Below are 25,893 nucleotides of genomic sequence, written 5' to 3' on the forward strand. Positions count from 1 at the left end.
ATGGGAAATTAATTTAAGATTTTATTTATATTTTGGATTATGGTAACACTTTATAAGTAGTTTCTATTTTTAACATTAACTAACAATGAAAAACCCTTATTAAAAGCATTTATTAATCTTAATGTTAACATTTACTAATACAGTATTATTTTAATTTTTGAATTAAAAAGTATCAAAAGTGGTAGGCCTATTTGTTAAAATTGTTAATGCACTTATACTAACATGAACTAAATATTTTTTATTATCTTACATTAACGAAGATTAATAAATACCATAACAAATGTATTGCTCATTGTTAGTTAATGCAATAATGTTAACAAAAGGAAACATTGTAAAGTGTTACTACCTATATTTTATATTATGTATTTTGTGAAAATGTAACTATTTTCAGTGTAGTAAAATAGTAGGCCTACACTGGGTTTCAACCATTTCATTATCTTGAAGACATTGTTCGTTTTGAAATGAGCAACTGTCAGAAAACTGCAATAAAAATTTCAACTATTCTGCAGGTACTTGTCTGCTCCATGCACAAGCACCGACAGCGAGACTGTTTAGTGCTGCATCTCATGTCATCGATGAGAAGAGGAACCGACTTTCATGTGAGAAAGCAGAGAAGCTACTTTTCATAAAGAAGAACCTGCCACTTTTCCTGAAGAAGTAGGCTAAGTAGGCTTATGTCTAGAACAGTTATTCATTTGTTGTGGGTTCATCCACATTTTTGCACTATTCAATGCACATTTGTTGTTGTAGACATAGAGTTACATTCTTTCAGCAGTCAGTTATAGGCCTAACATAGGCTATTCAAGAAGGGGGGCTTCAAAGATGGCCAAATAAAAATATTTTATTTTACTAATTTATTTATTTTAAGTTATATTGTGCTTTGTTTGTATAATATCTGCTGGAATGTTAAAAAAAATGTTCAGTGTTAAATAAATATTTTGAAATTGTATTTTTGTTATTTGATTTATTTCTCTGAAAAGCAACACAAAATAGTAAAAAGCTAATTTTACTATTTAATTATTGTAATGGTGAAAAATTGGCAAAATAAATGGAAAAAAATGCTAAACACCGCGTTCGGTATTCGGCCTTCGGCCAAGCATTTCATTATTATTCGGCGGCCGCCAAGAATTTCATTTGTGCATCCCTTATCACACATGTTGCTGACTCTCAGTAATCTGACTTCTGATTTTGTTGTGGCTTTGGGTCAGCCAGACTTGTTTCTGTCAGTTTCCAAGTTTCTTTTAATGGTTTATGAAATATTACTCACTGACACTTTAGCTAAAAGGCCTACCCTTTTATGGGTTATAGTGGTCTGTCTGTCTGTCTGTCCTTCTTTGTTTATTGCTCTTTTCTCACCATTATGACAGTAATATACAGTGTAATATTGTTCAAATAATGCTTCAGAGAGCACAGCAATGCAGTTTGTTACAACACTGTTTTTATACAGCCAGGATGTTTCTAAATAATTAACAAAAGTCGGGGCACCTGTAGGAATTGTTGCATCAACTTTCAAAGCTTAGTTAACTTCTGATGCTGCAGACAAGCAGTACGTGGTCAACCCACTACTTGTTTCCTAATTAAGCTTTAACTTAAGCTTAAACTTTTTGTTTAACTTTGAAAATTATATTATTTTTCATTTTTTGTAACACTCTGGCAATTTACTGGTTACCTTGGTGCTGTTTCAGGTGAATCACATGACTTAAAATAATTAAATCTCAATAAAAACTAGAAAATGAAAATGTTTTGACTAGTAGTGTATACACACACACATGCAATGTAGCCTTATAATAGTGGAAAGCCTAACTTTTGTCCTCCCCAGAGAAAAAATGAACTATTCTTTTTTATAAGAATACATAAAAGTGTCTAATATATTTTTAAAAAGACAAATGAACACGTCAATTTAAAAGATAAAAACATGTAACAGTAGATTATAAACATTTTCATAAAATTAAAAAGACCACTTTAAATCAGGAAATCTCTCATTAAGAAAAAATACTGATGAATATAAAACTGCTGCTACCAAGGAAAAAGATCTAAGTAGGGTGAGGATTCAAAACACATCAAATGGTTTTCAGCTTTAGACACTAAAATTGAACTTTGATTTTGAATATGCAGGGTATACTTCGTATAGCTGACACCACGTCTTAAACTCAGTTCTCCTCTCAAGTAAAAGTCGATGTGGCTTTTATTTTTTATTTTATTTTTTTTCATCGGGGGAGTTAGGATATGATGGGGAAATGCAATTCGATTTCCATTTGCAGTCATAACTCCAGAAAATTTGCTGCATTTAACTAACACATTATTTTTTCAAATGGATACAATACCCTATTTTAAAACAGTTAGGGAACATTTCCTTCCCATTGTCCGTGGACGTTGTGTACCTCCATGCAAATAACGCTAGACCAAAATAAACACTACAAGATAATAAATATATCAAATGGTAAATGCATTTACCATTAAAAAAAAAAAAAGTATTTTTCTCCAAATAAATATTTTATTAATTCATTAAATTCCTGAGTCTCCTTTTGCATCAGGTAAGACAACAATTAGGTTGCCAGTTAGCCCTATGTAAAACTGCAAAATGCAGTCATATATATAAATCACTTCCATTCAACATCTCCAAAAAAATCACAACCTATATTCTCTTTTATAAAAGTGAGACAATCTAGTGTATTTTACTTCTTAATGTAATTTTTCCAGCTTTAAAAAAAAGGTGTGCTTCAGATATTAATTTGTCAAGTACAGTATCTGTTTTCCAGTATAAAAAAAAAACAAAAAACTGGAGGCATGCAACTCCACTGCCAATAGATTTCATTTTAGGTTTAATTAAAACTATGACATCAGTTTTGTATTAAGGTTGTAACTTGCACCAAATCAAAAAAAAAAAATCAGTGTCCAACTTTGAACATAATTTGTATTGAAACGTGTTAAATACCTGCTATTCAAAACTTGCATGATTACTAAAAACACAGTGTGGATCACAATATGAAATCTGGGTATTCTTATATTAAAAAGGAAAGATTAACTCAACCCCATTCCCATGACACAAATAAATATGTCCTTATGCAACCAACCATTTTTTTGAAGTGACATAATTCAATAAATGGAATCCTCCTTTGGGAAACCAAGATTCAGTTTAAATAACACATCTCATGAATGTCCAATAGTTGTTTAGTACAGTTCACAAAAACAAATCTTATCAAAAGACCAATGACTGTTCAAAACAAGACGAGGATAATGGAATTGAATAGTACATATCAGAGATATAAGTTCATAAATAATGTGACGCATGAAAGGGAAACTATTTAGTCTCTTCAGCTCATTTGATCAGGTAATGGCAAGGCTATGCCAGTATCTCATCCACATAATTTTTAAAAGTGTCAAAGTTTCCACTTTAAGTATGGCTCAGAAGTTTGCTTAAGATTCCAGTGACCCTGTTTGTCACGTGCTTCTAATTTCCTTCTAAATGCATTTTCTCTTAATTTGCACTAGATTCACTGATTCACTGTTTACTTGAAAGAATTCCTTGGATTAATGTGTTTGAGAAATTGGAAGAGCTAGGTTAGGCTTCTCCATAGCCTTCTCTGTTAGAGCAGTGAACACTACTTCCTGGTGCGAGACTCACTGTTTTAGAAGAAGCAGTTTTTATAACCTGTCTAAAATTCACTTACATGCCAGGCATGCAATTATTTTTGGGGATGATGATATTCTCTGTGGCAACACAGCCAACTGGCTAGAATTCAATTCTACATGGCCTTGGGTTGCCTGCGTGCCTGAGTTCTAGAGTGTGTCACGCTTGGGTCACAGATTTGCACAGAGACACAGGTGGTTGTAGAAAACAGGAATTTTATTCAAACACCGCAAACAAACATTTGTTTCTTTTTCAAAAGCTTAAACGTGATCCATGACAAGTCAGAGATGACAGTTCCGCCAGGAGCAGAGAACGTCAGAGATAGAGAGAGAAAAGCAAACAATCAATTTTTAAAACTGACAGGCGCTGCACAAGGCTTTTAAGTTAGCGGAGTACCGCGCAAGGCTTGTATTACGCATTATAGCGCAAGTGAGAAGGTAAGGAGCAATGTGAGGGTAGTCTGTGTTTCAGGGGTTGGGGTTTTCCCAGGGGCATCTGTTTCTTCTTAGGGTGCGATCAGCCCTCCACCTCACAAGTGTAATTAAAAGTATAGGTCTCCACGTGTTCTGAATCTCCCCTTGAGATTAATAAAGTTAATCTAATCCTATCTAATATCAGTTTCTGGGCTTCTGCTGTTCCTCTGTGGTACAGAGGTACCACTCATCCATCTGCTACTACCAGTCATACAAATAAAAATGAGAGAGTGCGAGAGGTCCAGTCCTTCTGGTAACACAACATTTTTGCAAAGGACACTAGTGGGCAAGTGAATCAGTAGATGCCTGATATGTCTGATATGCCCTCCAATTAGCAGTTGGCAGGATCATAAACCACCTCATGATAGACAGTGGTTAGTGCATTGTCCAAGGTAAGGAGAGAAGGTATGATGTTGTCACCTGTTGAACTTAAATTCATAAGGTTTCAGTATATGTTCTTAGACTTGAAGGATTGGAATAATGTCTTTTAACTGCAATGTTTTAAGGGTAACTGAAGCCTCAGAGAGGGGAAGAGATGGGTGTCCTTGTAGTAGAAGAGAGCCATCCCTGACTCTAAAAATGGTCCCAAGGAATGTTCAGTGCTTAGAAGAAATGTAACACTACATCATGAACAATAAAAATTGAGTCTAAAGACAGGAGAAGATTTGGATTAAAAGATGACTGGTCGTATGAAAAGTTCAGAGTTGAGAGCAAAAAGAGAGGAAGATGGAGAAAGAGAGAAAGGTCTTGGAGCTAATTCACAAAGCAGAGATTGGGTTCGAGATGCATAGAAAAGGCTTACATATGTAGCAGAGATTTGTTTACCTCTGTATCTTGTGTTTAATGTTTTTTGCCCATCTTACTCATATCTAACTTATAAAAACCTTCTAATGGTTGATATTTTCTAGAGTAGGATGGGGCTTCATAACATTTAAAAGGAGCAGTGAACATCACACAGTATTGTGTGGTAGGATTAAATGTATGAATCAGTTATGAGTCAGGAAAGAGCAACAACCTGAAATGCTTGGCATTTATTTGTATTTGTGGTAAGGAGCCTAACCCTGCTGGAACAATTCTTTTCAGGTATGAACTTTGACTGACCTAGTTATGTCAGCCAATTTTATTGCAATTCAGAGATAACCTGTTTGTAACAAAAATATTTCTTAAACTAAGGCTTCAAAAATTAATACTGCCCTCAATTAAATTTAGCATTTCATTATTTCTACCCGATTTGCTCAATTCAAGGTTGTGAAGACCATCCCTAGACAGAGTGCTCAATAATCATAAGGAACACTCATACACATACACACACTCATTCACAGTGGATTAGTCTACAGTTACTAATTAACCTATTATGTACATCTTTGTGATGTAGGAGAAAAATGCACAATGAACAAATGCAAAAATGTAGGCTGAAATGCACAAAATGGGCAAACTCGCCCAGAGCTATGGGACATCGGTGCTGCTGTGTCACCATGCAGTACCCTCAATTAAATGTTCACATTTAGTTTATTATTAACTGACTACAACCCATTGCACGTTATGTGTTAAAGACACTGTAACCTTTTTTGCCCAGTGGTTTGGTAGGATGAAAGTTATTCAGTAACACAAATAAGAAACTTTACACTATAATGAAATGCTTTTTTAAAGTTTACCAGAATAAGTAAATATTAAAAAACAACAGGTGATTCTCAAAATACAGCACCCTTGTGATGTAACAATAAGTGTCAATACAGTTTTAGCTATTTACTGTACTCATTCATAAATTATTAGCTTCTATGAATTAACTAAAGTGCAATTTTGGGCAATTATTTATAAATAAAATTGTAACCCATTTGGAGGTCAGTTTGTTTGTTTGCTAACCATGCAAAAATGGTAAACTAATTTTCAGTTTTGCATGTTCCTCGTCGTTGATCCAACTTAAAATATAGGCTATGCATTATGTTGTATCAGAAACGGGGGTTATAATAGGAAGGGGGAAACTAAAAAAAAAAGTGCCTATACTGGGACTACAATTCTCATCAGGCAGCACAAGTGCACTGGAGTGAGGATATTATCCACAGCTTGCACAGTTTTGTAGCAGCCAATGTAAAATCTTATCTAAGTCCAAAGGCACATATATCATTTTATCCTCAATTAATCTAGATAACAATTTTATAGCTTTTCTCTAGGAGTACCTTTTTCGTCTCATTGTGGGTTGTATTTAGCAATATTGAATTTTCAAAAGACAGTCTTTGGCCCAATTATTTATAACCAGGGAACGTCAAACCATACCTTTTTGCAGTTTATAATAAATCAAGATTTATTTGATATAACACTTCTTAACAATTGTCATAATAGTAAATTAAACTGAAAATATAATTTTAAAATATTCAACTGCTACACAGAACAACTGCTACATTAGAAAACAATTCAAGAAATATGGCAAAATTGCTAAGCTTCATCTTGAAAATGGCCCCTAATCCGGGGTACAATGACACTGTTCTTTTCCAAAATAACGCCCAATCTGAATATGAAAAAGATTATTTCTTTGTAATAGAACCATTGACAGGCTGACATAATGATGGATGCTTCATAGATACAAATTATTAAAAACACATTTGAAAGAAAAACAAAGCCTATTAAATCTTTACAATTGCAACTGTTCTATTATTTAACAGGTACAATATTTATTCAATGGGACAAAATGTATCTAACAATCAGAAACACTAATCTAAAACATATTGTTTCACAAAAAAAATACTGAAATTAACTAATAAAATCCTTCAGTTTCTAGAGTTTTGCCACAATAAGCTTTTTTTTATGTTAATTTTCAGAGCTGAGTACCAAAAGGAAACAAAATGTACTGTATATTCTGTAATTATATTGAAGTTGAGGTGTTGTGGTGACACATAAAGAAGCTTTGCCAGCTCACAGCACTTCGGACCCATGTTTCAATACAAACTTGCGTATGGCTGTGCAGACTACCTTACACACCAAAAATGCTGTTAGTTTTATTAGATAGGCTAAATATCTCTTGTATCATTATAACATTCCCTCACAGACATAATCATTGTTTTATAACAGTTGTCAACCATAATCCTGAGAAAAGAAAAAATAGATAAATTCATGAATAAGAACCTAAGTTTTAGTCAATAAACATTAACCCCTTATGCCTTAAGTTGTTTTTGGAAGTAATGCACTTAAATCAAATACCCAAAAAATGAATGGCTATTATTCTCCTTATGTAATGAAAGCAGGGCTGCAACGATTAGTTGATGTAACCGACGACATTGACTCAAAAAAATCGTCAACGCGGATTTTTTATTGTCGACGCGTCATAGACAGAACCTTCAATAGAGGCTCCAGTCACAAAGAACCACATTGGTTTTTGTAACTGCAATGCACTACATGAACGTCTGGGGGCAGTATTGTTTGTTATTGTTTCTCAAGAATTCACACAGTCCTACCAACAAAGAAGAACGTCTGAGGAGAAGAATGTAGAGGAAAATAAATGTGGTTGCAATGGCGAGTCGGATAGACTATGGGGAAGGAGATGGAAAACAATTGAGACAGAACCTTTCTAAAGTGAGGGAGAACTTCACCGAAAAAGAAAAAAAAGTTGAATGCAGATTACGTAAAGCGGAGCTTTCCTTTCACGGCAGCACCATCGCGATGCATGAGCATCTGAAACGAATGCATCCTGGAGATGTAATGCCGCCGTCTCTTGACAATTTATGCTGACGCTGTTAGTTAGTTAGTTAGGGTCAGATCGGGAGGGGACGGAGAGCATGAACGAGACTGAGAAAATAAAAGTAAAAAAAGCTAACTTTTACAAGTAACAAATTTACACCCGATCTGTTCGTTTTCAAATAATACTGCATTAGTGCGATGAAGTTTTCTGATTGGTACTATTCTGGTCATACAATAAATTCTTCAAAATGTCACATATATTTGTCTCTTTCTTTTTTTTTTTCCCCCAGTGCTGCGTGCTGACACCAGAAAGTGTGAGCTTATTCAGTGCTAGTAGCAGCACGCAGGTGGCCGGTTGCTTGTGCTGTAACAAGTTGATCTGGTGGCGATCAAAGCATATGTACTGTGCAAGGCATGTACGGGGTCCACTGAGAAAAGAAGAGCATTCATGGCTCAACTTGCAGAGGAACATTCTTTCCTCTGCATGTCCTGGAGTCCTGTACAGACTGGGCAAGATCGGGGGGGAAACGTGGTCATTGATTACAACCGCAAGAAGGTATGCGAATTAATATGAATAATGTTGCATCCGTGCCACGTTTTACGAAATGTACTATAAGGTCATAAATTAATAATTCCAAATATCATATATACCTGTGTCTCTGTTTTTTTGTCAGTGCAGCTTTGACATCATGGACCTTAACTAATAAAAGTGTATATTTGCTGTTTGCTGAAATTGTGATATGGTCAATAAAAAGTGAAATAACTTGTCTGGGAACATTGCTGGAAAAAATTCATTTTGCCCTGCATGAAATAGATGTCTTAAATGACATGCCAAATTTATAGTTTGTTAGTATAAAATCTGAGGTGGGGTTAAAAAGTGAGTTGTAAAGAATTCATCCTAAGTGTATGTACAGTAAACTTCTGACATCAACTGTATATCACTCTAAAGCTTGAAGTAAACAATTTATAACTATGTACGTATAAGTATGTTCTCATCCAAACATCCAAACTTTTACTTTCAAAATTATTGCCCTTATCAGTCTTTACTAGACACAGAGAAACCTTACATTTTCTACAAAAGATTGGGGTTTTGTGTTGCAATTTAGACATCTTCATCTTCCTTCTGTTGTAGTTTCCCCATAAATGTTTACTGTCTTTTTATTTATTTGTTTTTTATTTTGTTGCTTTTCTTCCATGTCAAATCAAATATAAGCAAAGAGATACATATATGGTCATAACAGCTTTTTCCAGTGTTAAGTGGCAAAGCTTTTCCTGGTAGCCCTACGCATAGGGCAAGAAACAGCCCTGAACAGGGAACACATATACAGCTAAACCATTCACACAAAACCAATCAACCTAAACAGCATATGTCTGTCATGCAATTTGAAAACGGGCATACTCAGAATCAGTGAAGTGAAACAGTGACACTTGATTGAAGGGGGGGGATTCCCCATGTGAAACTATTGAATAGTGGCATGATGCAATACAAATACATTCAATTGAAGAGTGGTGCAAAAAAGTGTGAAAGTCTGTGCAATGTGATTCAGTGACATTCGATCAAAGAGGGGGAGGTTTATTCTCACATGAAAATCTGAGTAGATAGAGTTCAATGCGATTTCATCAGTACTGTAAGAAGTTGAAACTGGAAGTAAACTAACACAGGGAAAACTTTCATCAGACAGCATTCAGATATAGTAACTGAACCCATGACACTTGAAATGTAAAACTGTACACTGTGACACTTCAAAGTTATACTATAAGCAGTAGTTTCAAATCAAGAGAAGTATTTCAGCAAATGTGTCATTCTGTCAAAACTGTGACTCAAGGTCCAACTAAGTGCAGTCTCACAGAAACTTTGTGTGTAAAGGTGCATAAAGTTGAGATTTCACACATGCAATTGATTTCCTGTCCTTTATACACAGCTGTGACATGTAGTATGAATGACCAATCATAGACAACTATACACCACTGGAATGCTCTGGACCTCAGCTATTCAATGGTAGTGGGACTTTTACTGTAAATGGCTCGAAATAGGTTGGATTCATGCAGCTGTCATGCACTGCTCACTTTGGCATATGCAGTACATGTGCAAATCTCATATTTTACTAATGAGACAACAACATGGAAAGTTATGATTTATTTTAAAGAAGACATCCTTGGCTATGCTTATTAAAAATGAATGTCTGAATGAAATGACAGCCTATCAGGATGTAGCGATTTTTTAGTTTTTTGCACATAGATTTTTACTTGTTTACTCATTCGTGTTACTTTAAATTTCTGATTACTATGCCTTCCCCTGTCACTTTCTCACAGCAGAACACAGGACATCAGACTTTTCCTGGCGTAGTTATGTGCATAACTGACTTAAGTTAAAAGGACATTAATATACCTATTTAACATGTACTTTGCCCCAAAGGATATGGATTTGGATTTGAAAAAACACACAGATTGCAGGCTCATGTTTCAGTGTTGATGCACAGTGAAACAATAAGCATATCACTTGACATGTCTTTGCACATACAGTACATCTACTCCAAATGCAATGACTAAATTGAGGATATAGACATTTTTTCAGTAGAGGATGACAGGTATTGCTTAGGCCATATCATGAATTTAGAATTTATGCATCCTCAACAATCCAAATATTTTGAAAAGAAACTGACATAAATACAGTAACTGTAAAAAAGTCAAATCAAGCCAGCATTTCAAGAGATATTGGAGTCGATGAATCAACTCAGCTGGGATGGATAAGCGAGTCCAAGTTGTGCAGGTTTTTAGAAACTGTGAATACTGACTCTGGGTATGACCAAAAATGCATATTTCAGATTGCAACATCTTAGGCAGATGCTGTTAATGTGGTTGTCGGCATGTGTCTAAATTTAATGAATATAGATTTGTAAGTTTCTTTGGAAAACCATGTGTTTTAAAGAAAAGCACAATAGCATTACATATAAATACAGTATATATTTCTATAGTTGATCCAATAATTACTACAGTATGTAGACATTCATAAAAATAGAAAAGCTATATATGATTAGTTATACTATGACCAGAGATTGGAAAAATTCAAGATGATTATGTGCATCTTATTCATGGTCAAGCCTTAATTTCTGAACCAAATATCCCCATTTCCCACATTAAGGGTTTATTTTTTTTAGATTTTCATCACAGACAAACAATCTCTGCAAAACTGATTTTGGTACTACTGGAAAATAAGCAAAATAAAATATTTATAACCAACACTATCTTATCCTTAACATTAAACATTAAGTCACAACCCAGCCATTAAATTTCTTCATTAGCTATTGCAATTTATACACAGGCACCAACCATTAAAACTCCATTTCAAGATCCTTTCATTTTTAAAATATTTTAAATGATCATGACAAATGTTTAAATAATGGCACCGTTGTTATTTTTTCATGCAGTGCTTTAATTAAGAAGTAAAATCAGTTTATCAATTAGTAGTAGCATAGTCTATGCTATTTATTGGAACAAAACATAAGCATAAATATTGTCTGCAAAGTAATGTGCAAAAAATGCTACAATAATACAATGTCATATGGGGGAACACAGGGAAAATACAAGAGTATTATACATGATAGATTCTCTGTGTTTAGAAGAATACTACACATTAAACATGCTTCTCAATACTTTCTAAATCACATAAATATGCTTTAAAGAATTTATCAAAATACCTTTAGTCCTCCACAGACGGCACAGGAAGAAAACAAAGCTCTTGATATTCCTGGCTGTGGACTGCATATTTCACAGGGGTCTGCTGAAGCACTAGTAGATGCTGCTGTTTCACCACTTTCACATTCTAGCACCTGTCCCTGTGGCTTTGCAGCTGTCCACCTTGGAACAAAATCTACGTATGTTTCATCTGAGTCTCTGGACGTTTTATGGCTAGAAGATGCTGTCAGTCTTCTGTCAGGACTTTGGTGGGATGTTGTTATTTTTGTGTCAGCCATACCATGAAGAACTGTGGTGGAGGACTGGTCCTTTACTAAATTAGAATCCAAGTTCTTGCAAAGCACTTCCCTGGCAGAAGGTGTATGTAGTAAACTCCGAGGTGTGTCATACAAATTCCTGCAAATACTGGGAATTTGATACTCAGATCCTAAACCCCTCTGAGGCTCAGAGGGTTGGCAACTGCACAAACTCTGATCTGAAGCAAGGTTCAGTGGCAGGCTAAGTAATGATCCATATTCCTCACCAGGGCAGATGTCAAGGCTGCCAGTATAGGAAGAGAAACTTCCAGAATAAGAAGAATGACTTCCAGTAGCAATTCCACTATCTGAAGAACTCTGACGGCCAATTTCCTGCAGTTTCCTGGAACGTGGGGGCTTTGGTGGTGGCTTAGATCCACGTAGAACTTCAGCATATAATTTTTCCTCTGCAGTATTCATGCTTTTAACTGTGGCAAGTCCATGAGTTTCCACTGAAGTGGTACTGCCTATTGCAGGTTCAGGCCAGATTGTCAATCTGCTACCAATGCTGGTATCTGAGTGGCTTGTGTCGGATGATGAACTGGACAAACTTCTGTCATCTCCTGTTGGAACAGAAACAGAATTATGGTAGTATTACATAAAATGAAAACAAAAACCATAATTTGAACAGCTAGTCCAGAAAAAAATGTAGACTAAAATATGTGTTGTTATTTTATTACAGGAACCTACTGTATATATAAACATAAGAAAATGTTTTGCTGAAAACAGTTTATTCATTCTAAACTAACTTTTACTGGTGGAAGGTAAAGAGACCATTTGGACTCTAAAGTTCAACCTCCATTATGATTATCCAATTTATTTAATATCTGAAAAGTACAAAGGTACATTGGTTTGAAGTCTAGGTTCACATATTGGCCTATGAGCCACAGTTTGTGCGGTGTCTGTAATTTCTGCTTTTGTTTGTGCAGATGTGATCAAGGAAGCATTTATTTTTCCATTTATTACAGTTATCCTGCCATGTCCCAAAGACTCGTGTGGCCTAAAATAAGTGAATGTGGATGGGAAGTTAGTTTGTGCCCAGTATCCAATGATATTATGAAAGTTCAGTTCATAGTCATGGTGGTCAGAACCTAAGCAGGTTTTAAATATTATTATATTTATATTCCTTCTTTGGTGCTTCTGAATTAGGCTGACCAGATGTCATGGTTCCAAAATGGGACACAATTAATTAAACCAGCAAGTGTGCTAGATACAAATTAAATAAAAGAGCGTGGGGGTGTATGTCCTCCTTGTAGCTTTGTGAAGTTTGTAAAAATGTACGTAAAAACAAAAATCATTTAGAGGAGGCTGGGATTATGATGGAGTTCACTGAGCTTTTTAAAAAAGTAGATAAAATCGCTAAGTCAGCTGAGACTAAAATGGGACAAAACAGAACAGTTAGTTAAATCCTAGGACACAGAACACAAAAATGGATGTCTGGTGAGCCTATTTTGAATCTCAGTTTGGTCGCTGTCTAAGTATTTTTTGCATGTTTTCTCAATATTGGCATGGGTTTTTCCTCTGGGTACTTCACATCTCCTCCCCTATTAAATGACAGCTATCAAAATGAAAAACAGACTGTGTTTCTTGGGAAAATATAAGTATTATAGTTGATGGAAAGAACTCTTTGTTAGGTCTTAGGTGGTGAAAGAAGAGGCTATTGCATCTTACTACACTGGCACAGAACTACTGACCTTTCACACTTGAGGGGATGCAGAAACTCTATACACATTTTATGTTAAACATTGAGAATGAATGCACGCTAAGGATAAATTATAGGTTCACAATTCTTTTAACTAATACAACAATGAGCAGGTCTACAATATGAATGAGGGACACAAACTGGTCATCAATGCAAAGCATGGGTGTTTTACCAGCTAAATATTGATAATGGAAATTTCCACCCCCTTTTTTCAGATCACAAAAGCACTAGCAAACATGCCCTGTAATGGAAAACCTAGAAAGGTAGGATTATTATACAGTGGAACCTCGGTTTTGCGAAAAAAAAACACAAAACTATTCATATAAAAATGATTAATACAAAATATAAAGTAAAAATACATAAAACAAATTAACCTGCACTCTACCTTTGAAAAGAATCATGGCTGGTGTAAGTGAGTTTCTAAACTCTTGTGGGATTGCACCCAACGGTACGACAGGCGGAAGAGTGTCCCAAACACACACACACTCACGCAGACTCAGACGGAGTATAGGAGACGACTGCCCACGAGAGAGAGAGAGAGAGAGAGAAACACACACACACACACACACACACGCACGCACGCGCAAGAGAGAGAGACAAACACACACACACACACACACACGTGTGCTAGAGACAGAGAAAGAGACACACGCGCATGAGAGAGAGACACATACACATGTGCGCGGCAGAGAGAGAAGAACCATCAGCTCAGTTGTGATCACATGACGCTCAGCAGACAAAGCATATCCTTACTACTCGTATTGCAAGACCTCGCTCGTTTATCAAGTCAAAATTTATTAAAAATTTTAGCTTGTCTTGCAAAACACTCATAAACCAAGTTACTCACAAACTGAGGTTCCAATGTATATGTTAACTTGTTGCATACAATTAGGGAAACCTAAAGAAACAGGTAGTTGTAGTAGGAAAAGCAGCCAAATACTACTAAAAAATGTGTAATCTTGTAATAACTTTAAAAGGTAAGTTTAGCATTTTCAACACAGCTATTTCTTCACGATCATGACATACAGTATTATATACAGTATCACTACAGGAAATGCAATTGTGTTCTAAAGTCAAGCATTTTTTTCTAATTTTTTGAAAATACACAGCCTGATATATGTGTTTTAAAATACAGCTGAAGGGTCCAAACATAGAAACAAAAGCCTTAAAATGTACTGGATACTGGGACACCTTGAAGAGGCAAATGATTTAAGAAAACACACTTCCTGTGTTTTGGAAGCATGCTTGTGACAATAAAAGTAAACTGAAAGTTATACATTTTATCACAAATCGCTAGTACTATTTTCTTGTAGTAAGGATGCATTTACTAGTTTCTTGTCTACTCATAGTGGCAATCATTGGTAGAGTTTTTACATTTTCACAGATGCACTTAACTTCAGCTGTATATGTTCTTCCTTTTGTTGCTCAGATTCTGTTTCATTAATGGTTACATTCTGACATGGCTTGCAACAAATGATACTCTGCACAAAAGCGTATTCAGTATCTGACAACAGCACAGTTATCAGTGTGCTATGAATTTATCTGATTTGAGTATGCATCATCCATCAAACTGTTCTGACTACAGGACTGAAAATGTGCTCCAGTGCCAGTGCCACTGGTTCATGAATACTTACTTTTTTAACTTGCAGTGCTGGTGCACATACTAAATCATATATAGACGTAGTGTTTTTTTTCTGTAGATGGTGATTCATGTACATTCAGGTTTCACATTCTACGAGTCCTTCCTGTACTGACTCAAGGAAGGACAGTAAAAATTTGAAAATGGGATCAGGAGAAAAGACATGGTCAAAAAACAGCCACAGGTTAATACTAAAGGCAATGTTAACTGATCATCAAAAAATAAGACTAACGCCAGAAAAATATATTGTTTGGAAAATCAGTGGGTCAGTCAGAGAAAATAGCTGTGAAATCAAATAGAGAATCCTAATTTCTGATGCTAAGGAAGCCTTTGTTGTGCACCTTTATGCCAGTGCCAAGGTGTCACACACTGCAAACTCCTTGGGGCTATTGTGATGGATCACGATAAGAGTGACCAAAACTAACTTATCAAAAAGCCGGTGATCAATAAAGAAATAAAATGGCACCCTAGTAAGACTTTATAAAGCTTCAACTTATTATCCGTTGCAAATTTTACAAAATCAGAGTGAAATTCACATTCCCCAGGGTTCAAAACCTCAGAGTCCATGTAAAATATGTACCCAACACCTACAGAGAAGGCAGGAAAAAATAAAAGAAAATAACTTGTTATAACATTTCTGGCTAAAGCAAAAAGACCTACTATTTATACATTGTCGGTCTACCATGTCTGTGAGCATATCATTTTCTAGCACTGCAGTCTTCAGTTATTTACCACATCTACTCTGTTCCATTTTCTACATGTTGAAACTTTCACGGGCCGTGTGCTGATTACCCTAAGTGTGTGAAAAACATTGTAATGCCATTCCATGTGATTTTATACAGTACATTGTCTTACCTAACTGAACTCATGAACAGCAAAACCCATTGCTGCTTTTCACCTATTACATTGTGTTCTTATATTTTACTTAGCCCAGAAAGCACGACTCACGATGTGGCAGTGACATGAATTGCATATTGGTCTCAGTTTAATAAATTGCTAAATGTCATGAAAAAGTTCTGCTTTTATATTTTTCTTTTAATAATGACATGAATACAGTGTTTTATATGTACAAAGTTAAGATAGAGATCAATGTTCGATAACACTCTTTGCTTGAAAAATTAATGTATTAAGTAAGTTTTAAGGCTTTTGTTTTAACATTCGTATCCCTGCTTCTGAAAACCCATTTCAAACTGCAAGAACAGGCATGATACATTTTAAAATTTGTAAAAAAAAACGTTTCAGCTCAGCACACTACATATGGTCACAAATGAATATACTATTAATGTAAACAAATAACTTCAACTTGAAAAAAAACCTTAAACCTTACCCTTTAAAATGCTTCTACAGTAAAATATAGTGATAAGAGAAACAGCCGAGTTTAGTTTTGCATCGCTTCGGACTGCTAGAAGGAAATCGGAGCACCCAGCGGAAACCCACACAGACACAGGGAGAATATACAAGCTCCATGTAGGGAGTAAAGACGCAAACCCTATACCAAATTGCCAGCCTGTAACAGGAATTTACTTTGATGAATTTGTTTTCATTACAGAGCTTTATTTAAACACTTGTAACAAGTGAAACAGCCAGGATTCATTTTGCAAAACTGATTCTCAAATTCGTTTGGCAGGAGATTTCATATTGTGAAATTTACTTCAAAGTAGTTTTTGGGGATCTTTAAAGTTTTTAGAGCTTGAATACTGCTGCCTTAAGACCTGTTTCACACGTATGTGTTTTCTGCAGCTGCTTAATGCAGATAATCTGCATCATGCCAGTAAAATCAATTATATTTTTTGAGTACATAACTGCATTTTCCCCACAAGAAATTTCACTACAAATAAAACCTATTGCCATTACCTAGCAACAAAACGTTTTCTGTTTTTTGATTCCTGCACATTTGGTTGAGGATGTGCACACCCCAAATGTCATGCAGTACCATATCAAATATTGCTTCTATTTTAGACTCATTTTTATAATTAACATTTTCATTAAAATTGTCAAAGCGAGGATCATACTACCACAACAACTGTAATAAATGTTTCATGGCTCAACAAATATTCACACTTGACAGAAAATGACTTACAATATAGTTTTTTAAGAACTTTATTTAAATATCAAATGATAGGCATACACATGCAGAATTAGTTAATGAAAACAGCCCCGGCCAGGAACTGAATTTTGCACGCATTTTTGCAAAACATAACTCTAATTTTTATTGTGATTTAAGTTTTGCATGAATCACTGGCTAATGGTGATGTGTGATCATGTTTTTGCAGCTTAAGCCATTAATGATTTTCTCAAGAACATTTGTGGACTAGGGATGCTTATGAGCCAACCCCAAAAGCAAACTAAGACACAGCAGAACCAAAACGACCAAACAAAAAAGAGGGTTCATTTGACAACAAAAAGAAAAAAATCACAGAAGTAAAAATGGTTCAATACACAAAAGGAACAAAACAAGAAAATAGTTAAGTATGAACTTACACTTATACCAGAGTGGCCCATAACTAAACCACAGGGTGGCAGGCCTACTAGCCATTGTAAGACACCAACCTCCTACCCCCCTTTTTAAATTGCACCACTTTCCATGTCTTACACTGGTCATTCTGTCAGCACAGCACTTGTTTATCACTAATTCCCAACTCCTAGCTCACAATAAAGAAGCAGCTTTTAAGCCTGGAGCTAGGATAACTACTTGATAAAACATATTAAGCAATTTGTGGTTACATGGTAACCGACCTAAAAGTTTAAGTGTTATATTGGCTGAATTCCCCCTAGTGGCGTCAGCTGCTCACTTACTGTATGTTCTCTGCATTACATGTATTGGGGACAGCCAGACTGGCTTTTGTCCATTATATCCTTGCAAGGTCCCTATAGTGGCTCAGGAAACAAACAGAAATAAAACTATTAATCTTGAGCTTTGCCCAACCTAAGTTAGTGCTGGTAATGCCCCCTCCAGATCATCTGTGGCAAATGGATTGTAGTCCTGCTTTGAGATGGGTAAGTGTGAGCAGAGCATATGTTTTTATTTTCAATCATATTAATAATTACACTCAATATTATAAAGTAAATGACCATCATAATGATATACAGTTGAATTGATGGAAAACAAGCAAAACTGAAGATACTCTTAATTCTAAATTACATACTGTATTCATTTTTTTACACTGTAATAACTCACCAGCACTGCTCTGCCTACTTGAATGGGATAGCAAGCTGAGACGCTTTTCAAGTTCCAGAGCTTCATGTGTAATCCTATCTTCCATGTACGCTGGATTAATATTGGGATCTAAAGTAAAAAAGAGACTTAATATTTATAACTAATAGTTGCTAAAGTTCTAATACAACCAACAACATACATGCATGTCAGTAAAGCTCACTGACTAGAATTAACTAATGTCACAAAAAATAAAATTATAACTGCATTAAAAGAAAAAACATTTTTTTGTGTTTTAATCTCCAAATTTTTAAAGTTGCAGAATGTTTTACTTTGGGATTATATGTTTTCTATGTTTACCAGCACCAGGGCTTAATGTAGAAGCAGCATCATTTTCTCAATATTCAATGATATGGTTCACTGATCCATTGCTATATTTGATCCCAACACAGCAACAAGAGAGAGAACCATCTTCTTCTGGTATACCATTTGGAAAACTGTAGTAAATGCAGTGGAGTTTTTTCTTTTTTTTAGCTATGACCTTTATTTTGACACTTTTTCATAAACCTTAGATTAAAGCTCTGCATAAACTCATTGTGGGAGAATGTAATTGCCTTAGAGCTTCCACAGACCTCTAGTATAGGTATAATGCATACTCATTTATAGAAGCCATGTTCTACACATATGCAATAACTGAAATTCACATCAGCATTTGTGTAGCAGTAGTAGTTCGTTTATTTATCAAATCAGTGCCCTGACCTAAACAAAGAAGAATAGAAACTCTCTATTATTCTCAAAAACAACACAAAATTAAAAATATTCAATGTCATGGTTTTCAGCAAGTCAACTGCTCCACAAACAGAGGCAAAGTAGTTGCTGTCATATTGAAAATCTTATAGCTATCACAGCTGTTGGGGACTGTGTTTGTCCACTTCACACTACAGGATACATCTAAACACTTTATATACAATTTACATAAAATTTTTAGCAATATTTCATTTCATTTGAAAAACTTAAAACAGGCAATGCAGGTGTTGCTTATTTGGACAATCTTTCGTCCTTGTCATCAGGAATGCTTTTAAATTTAGTGAATGTATCACTCAGTCACTGTTTCCATTTGCTGTGAACATTATTATCTCTGCACTTGTTCACTCACACAGTATATGCGAACCTTGTACAAATGAGTACACAAAAAAGTGTCAAAAGAATTCTATTGACATTTTTACATTTCAACATTCATCAATCCCTCCTTAGAGGTTATTTTCATTTTGAAACAGTTCATATTGCTTTTTAATTATTATTTGATATATGTAATTGGTAGGTCAGCACTAGTTTGCAGAAGTGACAATGATGCTGTACACAGTTTATTACACTAATAAACCAATCATCACTCCTCATCCTGCGATAAACTGGTGCCTACCACAAATTTACATGTTTTTTGGGCTTGTGCACAAACTGTTTTTTTTTTTTTGGTGTGTGTTTTAGTTACTGCAATAACCATGCTTCCCTCTTGGTGTCACAACACTCTGACACTCTCTCTGATCTCTCATTTACAATCTGTACACAGTTTATAAAATGCAAAGTTGACTGACTCACATACTCAATAAAAATACAATTGCTATTGTTTAATTTTACAAATACACGAAGATATTTTGATATATTAATATTCAGGGGCAAAAAACTGCTACAATAGAAAAACTAAATGTTGCAAAATCTAAAAAAAATGCTTTCACTGGTTTGACTGAATTTTGGTGACATTTGAGCAAAAAAATTAAGTGTCATGTGTATTTTTTGTCAGTACATTATTAATTAAAAGAGAGAATTACATTTTGCGTGTATAATGAGCCATGAAGTGGAAAAAGGAAAGATCGGTCAAGCTCAAGTAAGGCATGGTAAGCTAACGAGCTATGAAGCTCCAGTGTACTCCAGAAGCAAAAAAGGAGGTAGACAGACATAAAGGAATAAGAGGTGTTCTTGGGTCCAAGGTTAAACTAGGATTGACAGAATCCCTTGGTTAGTTTAGTTTAAGTTAATGTGTCCCCGCACAACCAGAACTGTAAGGGGGTAAACACTGTACATAGTTTACAATGTAGTAGAAAAATGTAAATATCTAATAATGATAACATATTCCCAAAATTCACATTATTCCTTACTGATTACCCATTTCAATTCAAAAGAATATACAGGGTGGGCCATTTACAGTATATGGATACACCTTAATAAAATGGGAATGGTTGGTGATATTAACTTCCTGTTTGTGGCACATTAGTATATGTGAGGGGGGAAAACTTTTCAAGATGGGTGGTGACCATGGTGGCCATTTTGAAGTCGGCCATTTTGGATCCAACTTTTGTTTTTTCAATAGGAAGAGGGTCATGTGACACATCAAACTTATTGGGAATTTCACAAGAAAAACAATGGTGTGCTTGGTTTTAACGTAACTTTATTCTTTCATGAGTTATTTACAAGTTTCTCTTTGTTTACAGCCATTGACATGTCGCAGAGGTTAACACGTGAGGAGCGGATAGAAATTGTGTTGATGTCTGGTGAACGCAGTAACCGGGTCATTGCAGCAGATTTCAATGCAAGACACCCTACGAGACCACCCATCTCCCATGCTACAGTTAGCAAACTGCTTGCTAAGTTTCGTGAAACTGGTTCAGTGTTGGATTTGCCAAAATGTGGACGCATGAAAACTGTCACTAATGAAGAAACATCAGTGGCTGTCCTAGCTTCATTCAGCAAGAGCCAACAGCGTAGCACTCGCTGCATGTCACTGGAGAGTGGCATTAGTCGAACATCCCTTCAGCGGATATTAGCTACTCACAAATGGCACCCTTACAAACTCCAGCTACTGCAGCATCTCAACGAGGATGACCCAGATCGGCGCACTGAATTTGCAGAATGGGCAAAACAAAAATTGGAACAGGACCCTCAGTTTACGCAGAAGATTTTGTTCAGTGATGAGGCAAACTTTTATGTGAATGGTGAAGTTAACAAACAAAACCACCGCTATTGGTCTGACACTAACCCACATTGGATAGATCCTTCCAAGACTGTTGGAACAAAAAATTGATGGTATGGTGTGGTATATGGGGTACAAAGATAGTGGGGCCATTCTTCATCAATGGAAACCTCAAGGCCACTGGATATGCGAAATTGCTACATGATGATGTGTTTCCCTCTTTATGCACTGAAGCTGGCACGTTCCCTGAGTTTTTCCAGCAAGATGGTGCACCACCACATTATGGGTGTCAGGTCCGAGCATTCCTAGATGAACAGTTTCCTGGAAAGTGGATTGGTCATCGTGGGCCAGTTGAATGGCCCCCAAGGTCTCCCGATCTGACCCCCTTAGACTTTTATCTTTGGGGTCATCTGAAGGCAATTGTCTATGCTGTGAAGATACGAGATGTGCAGCACCTAAAACTACGGATACTGGAAGCCTGTGCTAGCATTTCTCCTGCGGTGTTGCTATCAGTGTGTGAAGAGTGGGAGAAGAGGGTTGCATTGACAATCCAACACAATGGGCAGCACATTGAACACATTTTATAAGTGGTCAGAAACTTGTAAATAACTCATGAAAGAATAAAGTTACGTTAAAACCAAGCACACCATTGTTTTTCTTGTGAAATTCCCAATAAGTTTGATGTGTCACATGACCCTCTTCCTATTGAAAAAACAAAAGTTGGATCCAAAATGGCCGATTCAAAATGGCCACCATGGTCACCACCCATCTTGAAAAGTTTTCCCCCCTCACATATACCAATGTGCCACAAACAGGAAGTTAATATCACCAACCATTCCCATTTTATTAAGGTGTATCCATATAAATGGCCCACCCTGTAGTTTCCTGTAAAACTGCATTTTGCAATGAGCCCCAACAAAAGCCAAGGTCAGTCAACCAGAAATTGATCTAATGCAGGTACATTTTAATCATGGGAAATAGCAGCTCCAGTGACCTACTAATATCATCTCTTGGTTAAAAAAAAAAACAAAAAAAAAAAACAATATATATTGTATACATAAAAGGCCCACTGTCTTAGAAAATTGTAACAGAAATCATATATACGTATGCATGGTAGGAGTCCTGCAGTTGAGTATTGCCTTGTTGGTCGGATAGACATCGGCTTTGTTATTAATGGATGTTAAGAACAAGTAAACTGTCCAAAAACTATCGAGAATACCACAAGAGCAAATGAAAACCAAGTAACCCAAAACCAAACTAACAACACAAGTTCAATAATCAAATGCAAAAAGAGGTTGTAACCAAAACACAAAATCCTACTGCTAGGGCCAGCTTAGTTTAAAAGATAACTACTGCTAATTAGAACAAAGAGAGTTGTAGGCAGCGAGAGAAATAGCAGATTACAATTGCCACCATATGTATATCGAAACATGAAGCAAATGTTCAAATAAAATTCTAAAATTGTTCAAATGAATCACATACAATAGTGACTATTGCAACTGTGGGTTCATAAAAATGGATAGATGAATGAACACATTTCATGAAACTTACACGGACACTGTATATCAACATATTCAGACATGGATAGAACATACAATGTCTATATTGATTGTCACCAGTTTTCAATTAACCCTTAGCCTCTAGAACTGTGATGAAGGAATGTTAACTACTGTGCCACCTTTTCATTTAATCCTAAAATGGTATCTATACTAAATAATGCAACAAATAATGCTACAGTACAGTATGTTAATACATACAGTAGCTTTCTGTTTCTGGATTACTGATGCTTTTCAGTTGTCTATGTGCTTGATATCTTTCTGTCTTCTGAATATAAAAACACATGTATACAGTATTACCAGTTACAAGCATGCTAGAAAGGAAATATTTGTGAAACACTAACACAGTAAATTTTGCAAAAGAATAGCTTTTTTGCAAAATTATTTAATCATTAGATCTTTACACTTATTCACACTAGCCCTGGATTAGGAAATATGAGTATGCCTGCAAGCACTGGCATTATGCAGAATTTGTATCCTCCCCTCCCAAAATAGTGGAGGTTGGCGCCCGTCCCTAAAATAAAGAATTTACAATAGAACCCTAATTTAACATTCTCATATTTAGCATTTTCATAAATTTTATGTTTTATTGGAGGACATTGTTGATATAAAAATGGAATGAATGCAAGTCTGAGCACACGTGAGCTAAAAGTGACTCTATCCTGATATTTGCCTCATATTTAATTTTTTTTTGACTGCTAAGAATAATTTTGCGACTGGCCCAAATTTGATAACTGTGAATATGCCCTGCATGCACAAAATGAACAAAACAGATTTGTCAGACAGATGCAAACTAAAATATGGCGATTGTTGCTCTACATGTAAATGTTAAGAGATTTTACGTTGATGATTCTTATCAATGATAGGAAAATCTTGCATCGAGTGAAACATCGCATAAATTACATAATTTAAGAAGCTCTTCCAAAATACAATTTTGTTCATTCTACCCAAAGTAAGAAAGACAGTGGTTTAGTATGTATTTTCTCAAGCTGATAAAATTGTAAAGATACTCATTTTGGTACTTTTGCACCTCTCATTTATCTTCCCATAGTTATTCAAGGACTCACAACCTCTCTTTATAACCATTTATAGACCTCCTAAATATAATATGCCTTTTATTAAGGAATTTTCAGAATTAGTATCCATAATAATAGTCAATTAAGAAAGGTTCCAAATTGTAGGCGATTTCGGTTTTCACAAAACTATAACTATTTTTGACAGCTTATAAAGCACTTTGATCTACAGTCTATGAATGAAAATATCCTATAGAAATAAATGTTATTTTCCTTTTTTATGAAGATGGATCTCTTCAATGTCTATTAGCGAATTTATGCAGATTTTAAGAATTTGCTTGTAACATCATACAATGTGACACACCTGTTTGTCAGTGTCTAAAAATGCACAAAATATTTTTTTTTAAATTAAATTTATATTTTTGCAGGTGGCTTGGTGAAGTTCTGGCAAGGGGACGTTTCAAGTTGGTAGGCCCCCCAACTTTATGTGGCATCTGCTGCACCAGTGCCTACAAGTACTGAAGACTGTGCAAGGGTGATTAATGTGACAAAAAGAGGAGCGGTGTGATTCATATTTACTATTTTAAAATAACATTTTTCTCATTTATTAGATTTCTCTGTCAAGTCACAACAGAAAATAACCATATAATTCATTTTTCTGTAATCATTATCTATACTAATAAAAGGCAAAGCCCTCACTCACTCACTCACTCACTCACTCACTCACTCACTCACTCACTCACTGACTCATCACTAATTCTCCAACTTCCCGTGTGGGTGGAAGGCTGAAATTTGGCAGGTTCATTCCTTACAGCTTCCTTACAAAAGTTGGGCAGGTTTTATATCAAAATTCTACGCGTAATGGTCATAACTGGAAGCAGTTTTTCTCCATTTACTGTAATGGAGATGAGCTTCAACGCCGTGGGGCGGAGTTTCGTGTGACATCATCACGCCTCCCACGTAATCACGCAGTACATAGAAAACCAGGAAGACCTCAAAAAAGCGCTGAAGAAAACATGCATTATATAATTGAGAAGGCAGTGAAACAATAAGAAGCGAGCGAGTGACATATACAACCATATTCATGAGTTCTGCTACTTCGGAAACAAAGCACGATGTAAACCTACACTTTAAATTAAGTTCATAGACAGGCTGCCGCTGGCGTTTGTAATTTAGTGCCTGCCCATATAAGGCCGTCCGTCAGCGGCAATCAATAGCAAACTCCCACTAAATATTCACGGGTGAAGGACTGTGCTTATGGAGAGGAAGATGAGATGGTCAGGGTGGTGTTTGACACAAACTCAGCGAAACTGCGAGAGAAAGTTTTAAGTGCCAGGACTAAGGTAACATTAAATACAGCCATGGACATAGCACGAGATGGCACCAGCACAGCTGGGAACCTTCGATGCATGTACACCGAGCTCACGTGAACTGGCGCAGTGCACAGATAAAAGCAACAGTTCCAAAGAGCTGAACAAAACCGAATTACACAATTGAAAAGGCAGCAAAAATATGAAGCGTCTGATACATACAAGCATATTCATAAATCCAACTACTGCGGAAACAAAGCACACGTTGGAAAAAGTCAATGTCCGCTAAAGGAAGACAGTGTAAAAAACCCGTGCATGCAGTGTGTCAGGTCTCAGATAAAGAAGAAGACGAGCTGTTTATTGATGCAGTAAGAAGCGAATCGATGAATGAAACCTGTCATCTTTACAGCGATTGACAAACACGGAATGTAACTTGAACACAACACATCCTACAAATACGAACCTGATTGAAAGAAATAATGATAATCAAATCCTTGATGACAGCAACACTCAGTAACACTCACAAAACAAATACTGTATATTGACAGTCATGTTACGTTATTTTTAAAATGTTCCCTTTTCTTTTCTAGCTTTTTAACACACTACTTCTCGCTGCGATCGCGGTATATATATATATGTATATATATATATATATATATATATATATATATATATATATATCCCATCTACATACTCGAATAATGGATACTTTATTCGCCATCAATGATTGTTTTGGTAAAGCCATACTCAGTGTATTCATTAGATGAGCGGTAAAAAGTAAGAGCG

General features: G+C 35.7%; 1 protein-coding gene across 4 annotated transcripts in view; it reads right to left on the reverse strand.

Moving 5' to 3' along the window:
- Window positions 1–25,893, reverse strand: part of dok7b (docking protein 7b) — a 228,770-nt gene that overhangs the window by 58,828 nt on the left and 144,049 nt on the right. For all 4 annotated transcript variants that reach the window (XM_039751628.1, XM_039751627.1, XM_039751626.1 and 1 more), the window contains exons 6-7: window positions 18,288–18,395; window positions 11,475–12,331 (exon numbers count right to left, since the gene is read on the reverse strand). In XM_039751628.1, coding sequence (XP_039607562.1) covers window positions 11,475–12,331; window positions 18,288–18,395 — 965 coding nt within the window. The remainder of the gene's footprint in view (window positions 1–11,474; window positions 12,332–18,287; window positions 18,396–25,893) is intronic.

This window comes from Polypterus senegalus, chromosome 4, assembly GCF_016835505.1.
Source record: "Polypterus senegalus isolate Bchr_013 chromosome 4, ASM1683550v1, whole genome shotgun sequence".
In the NCBI taxonomy this organism is placed as follows: domain Eukaryota; kingdom Metazoa; phylum Chordata; class Cladistia; order Polypteriformes; family Polypteridae; genus Polypterus; species Polypterus senegalus.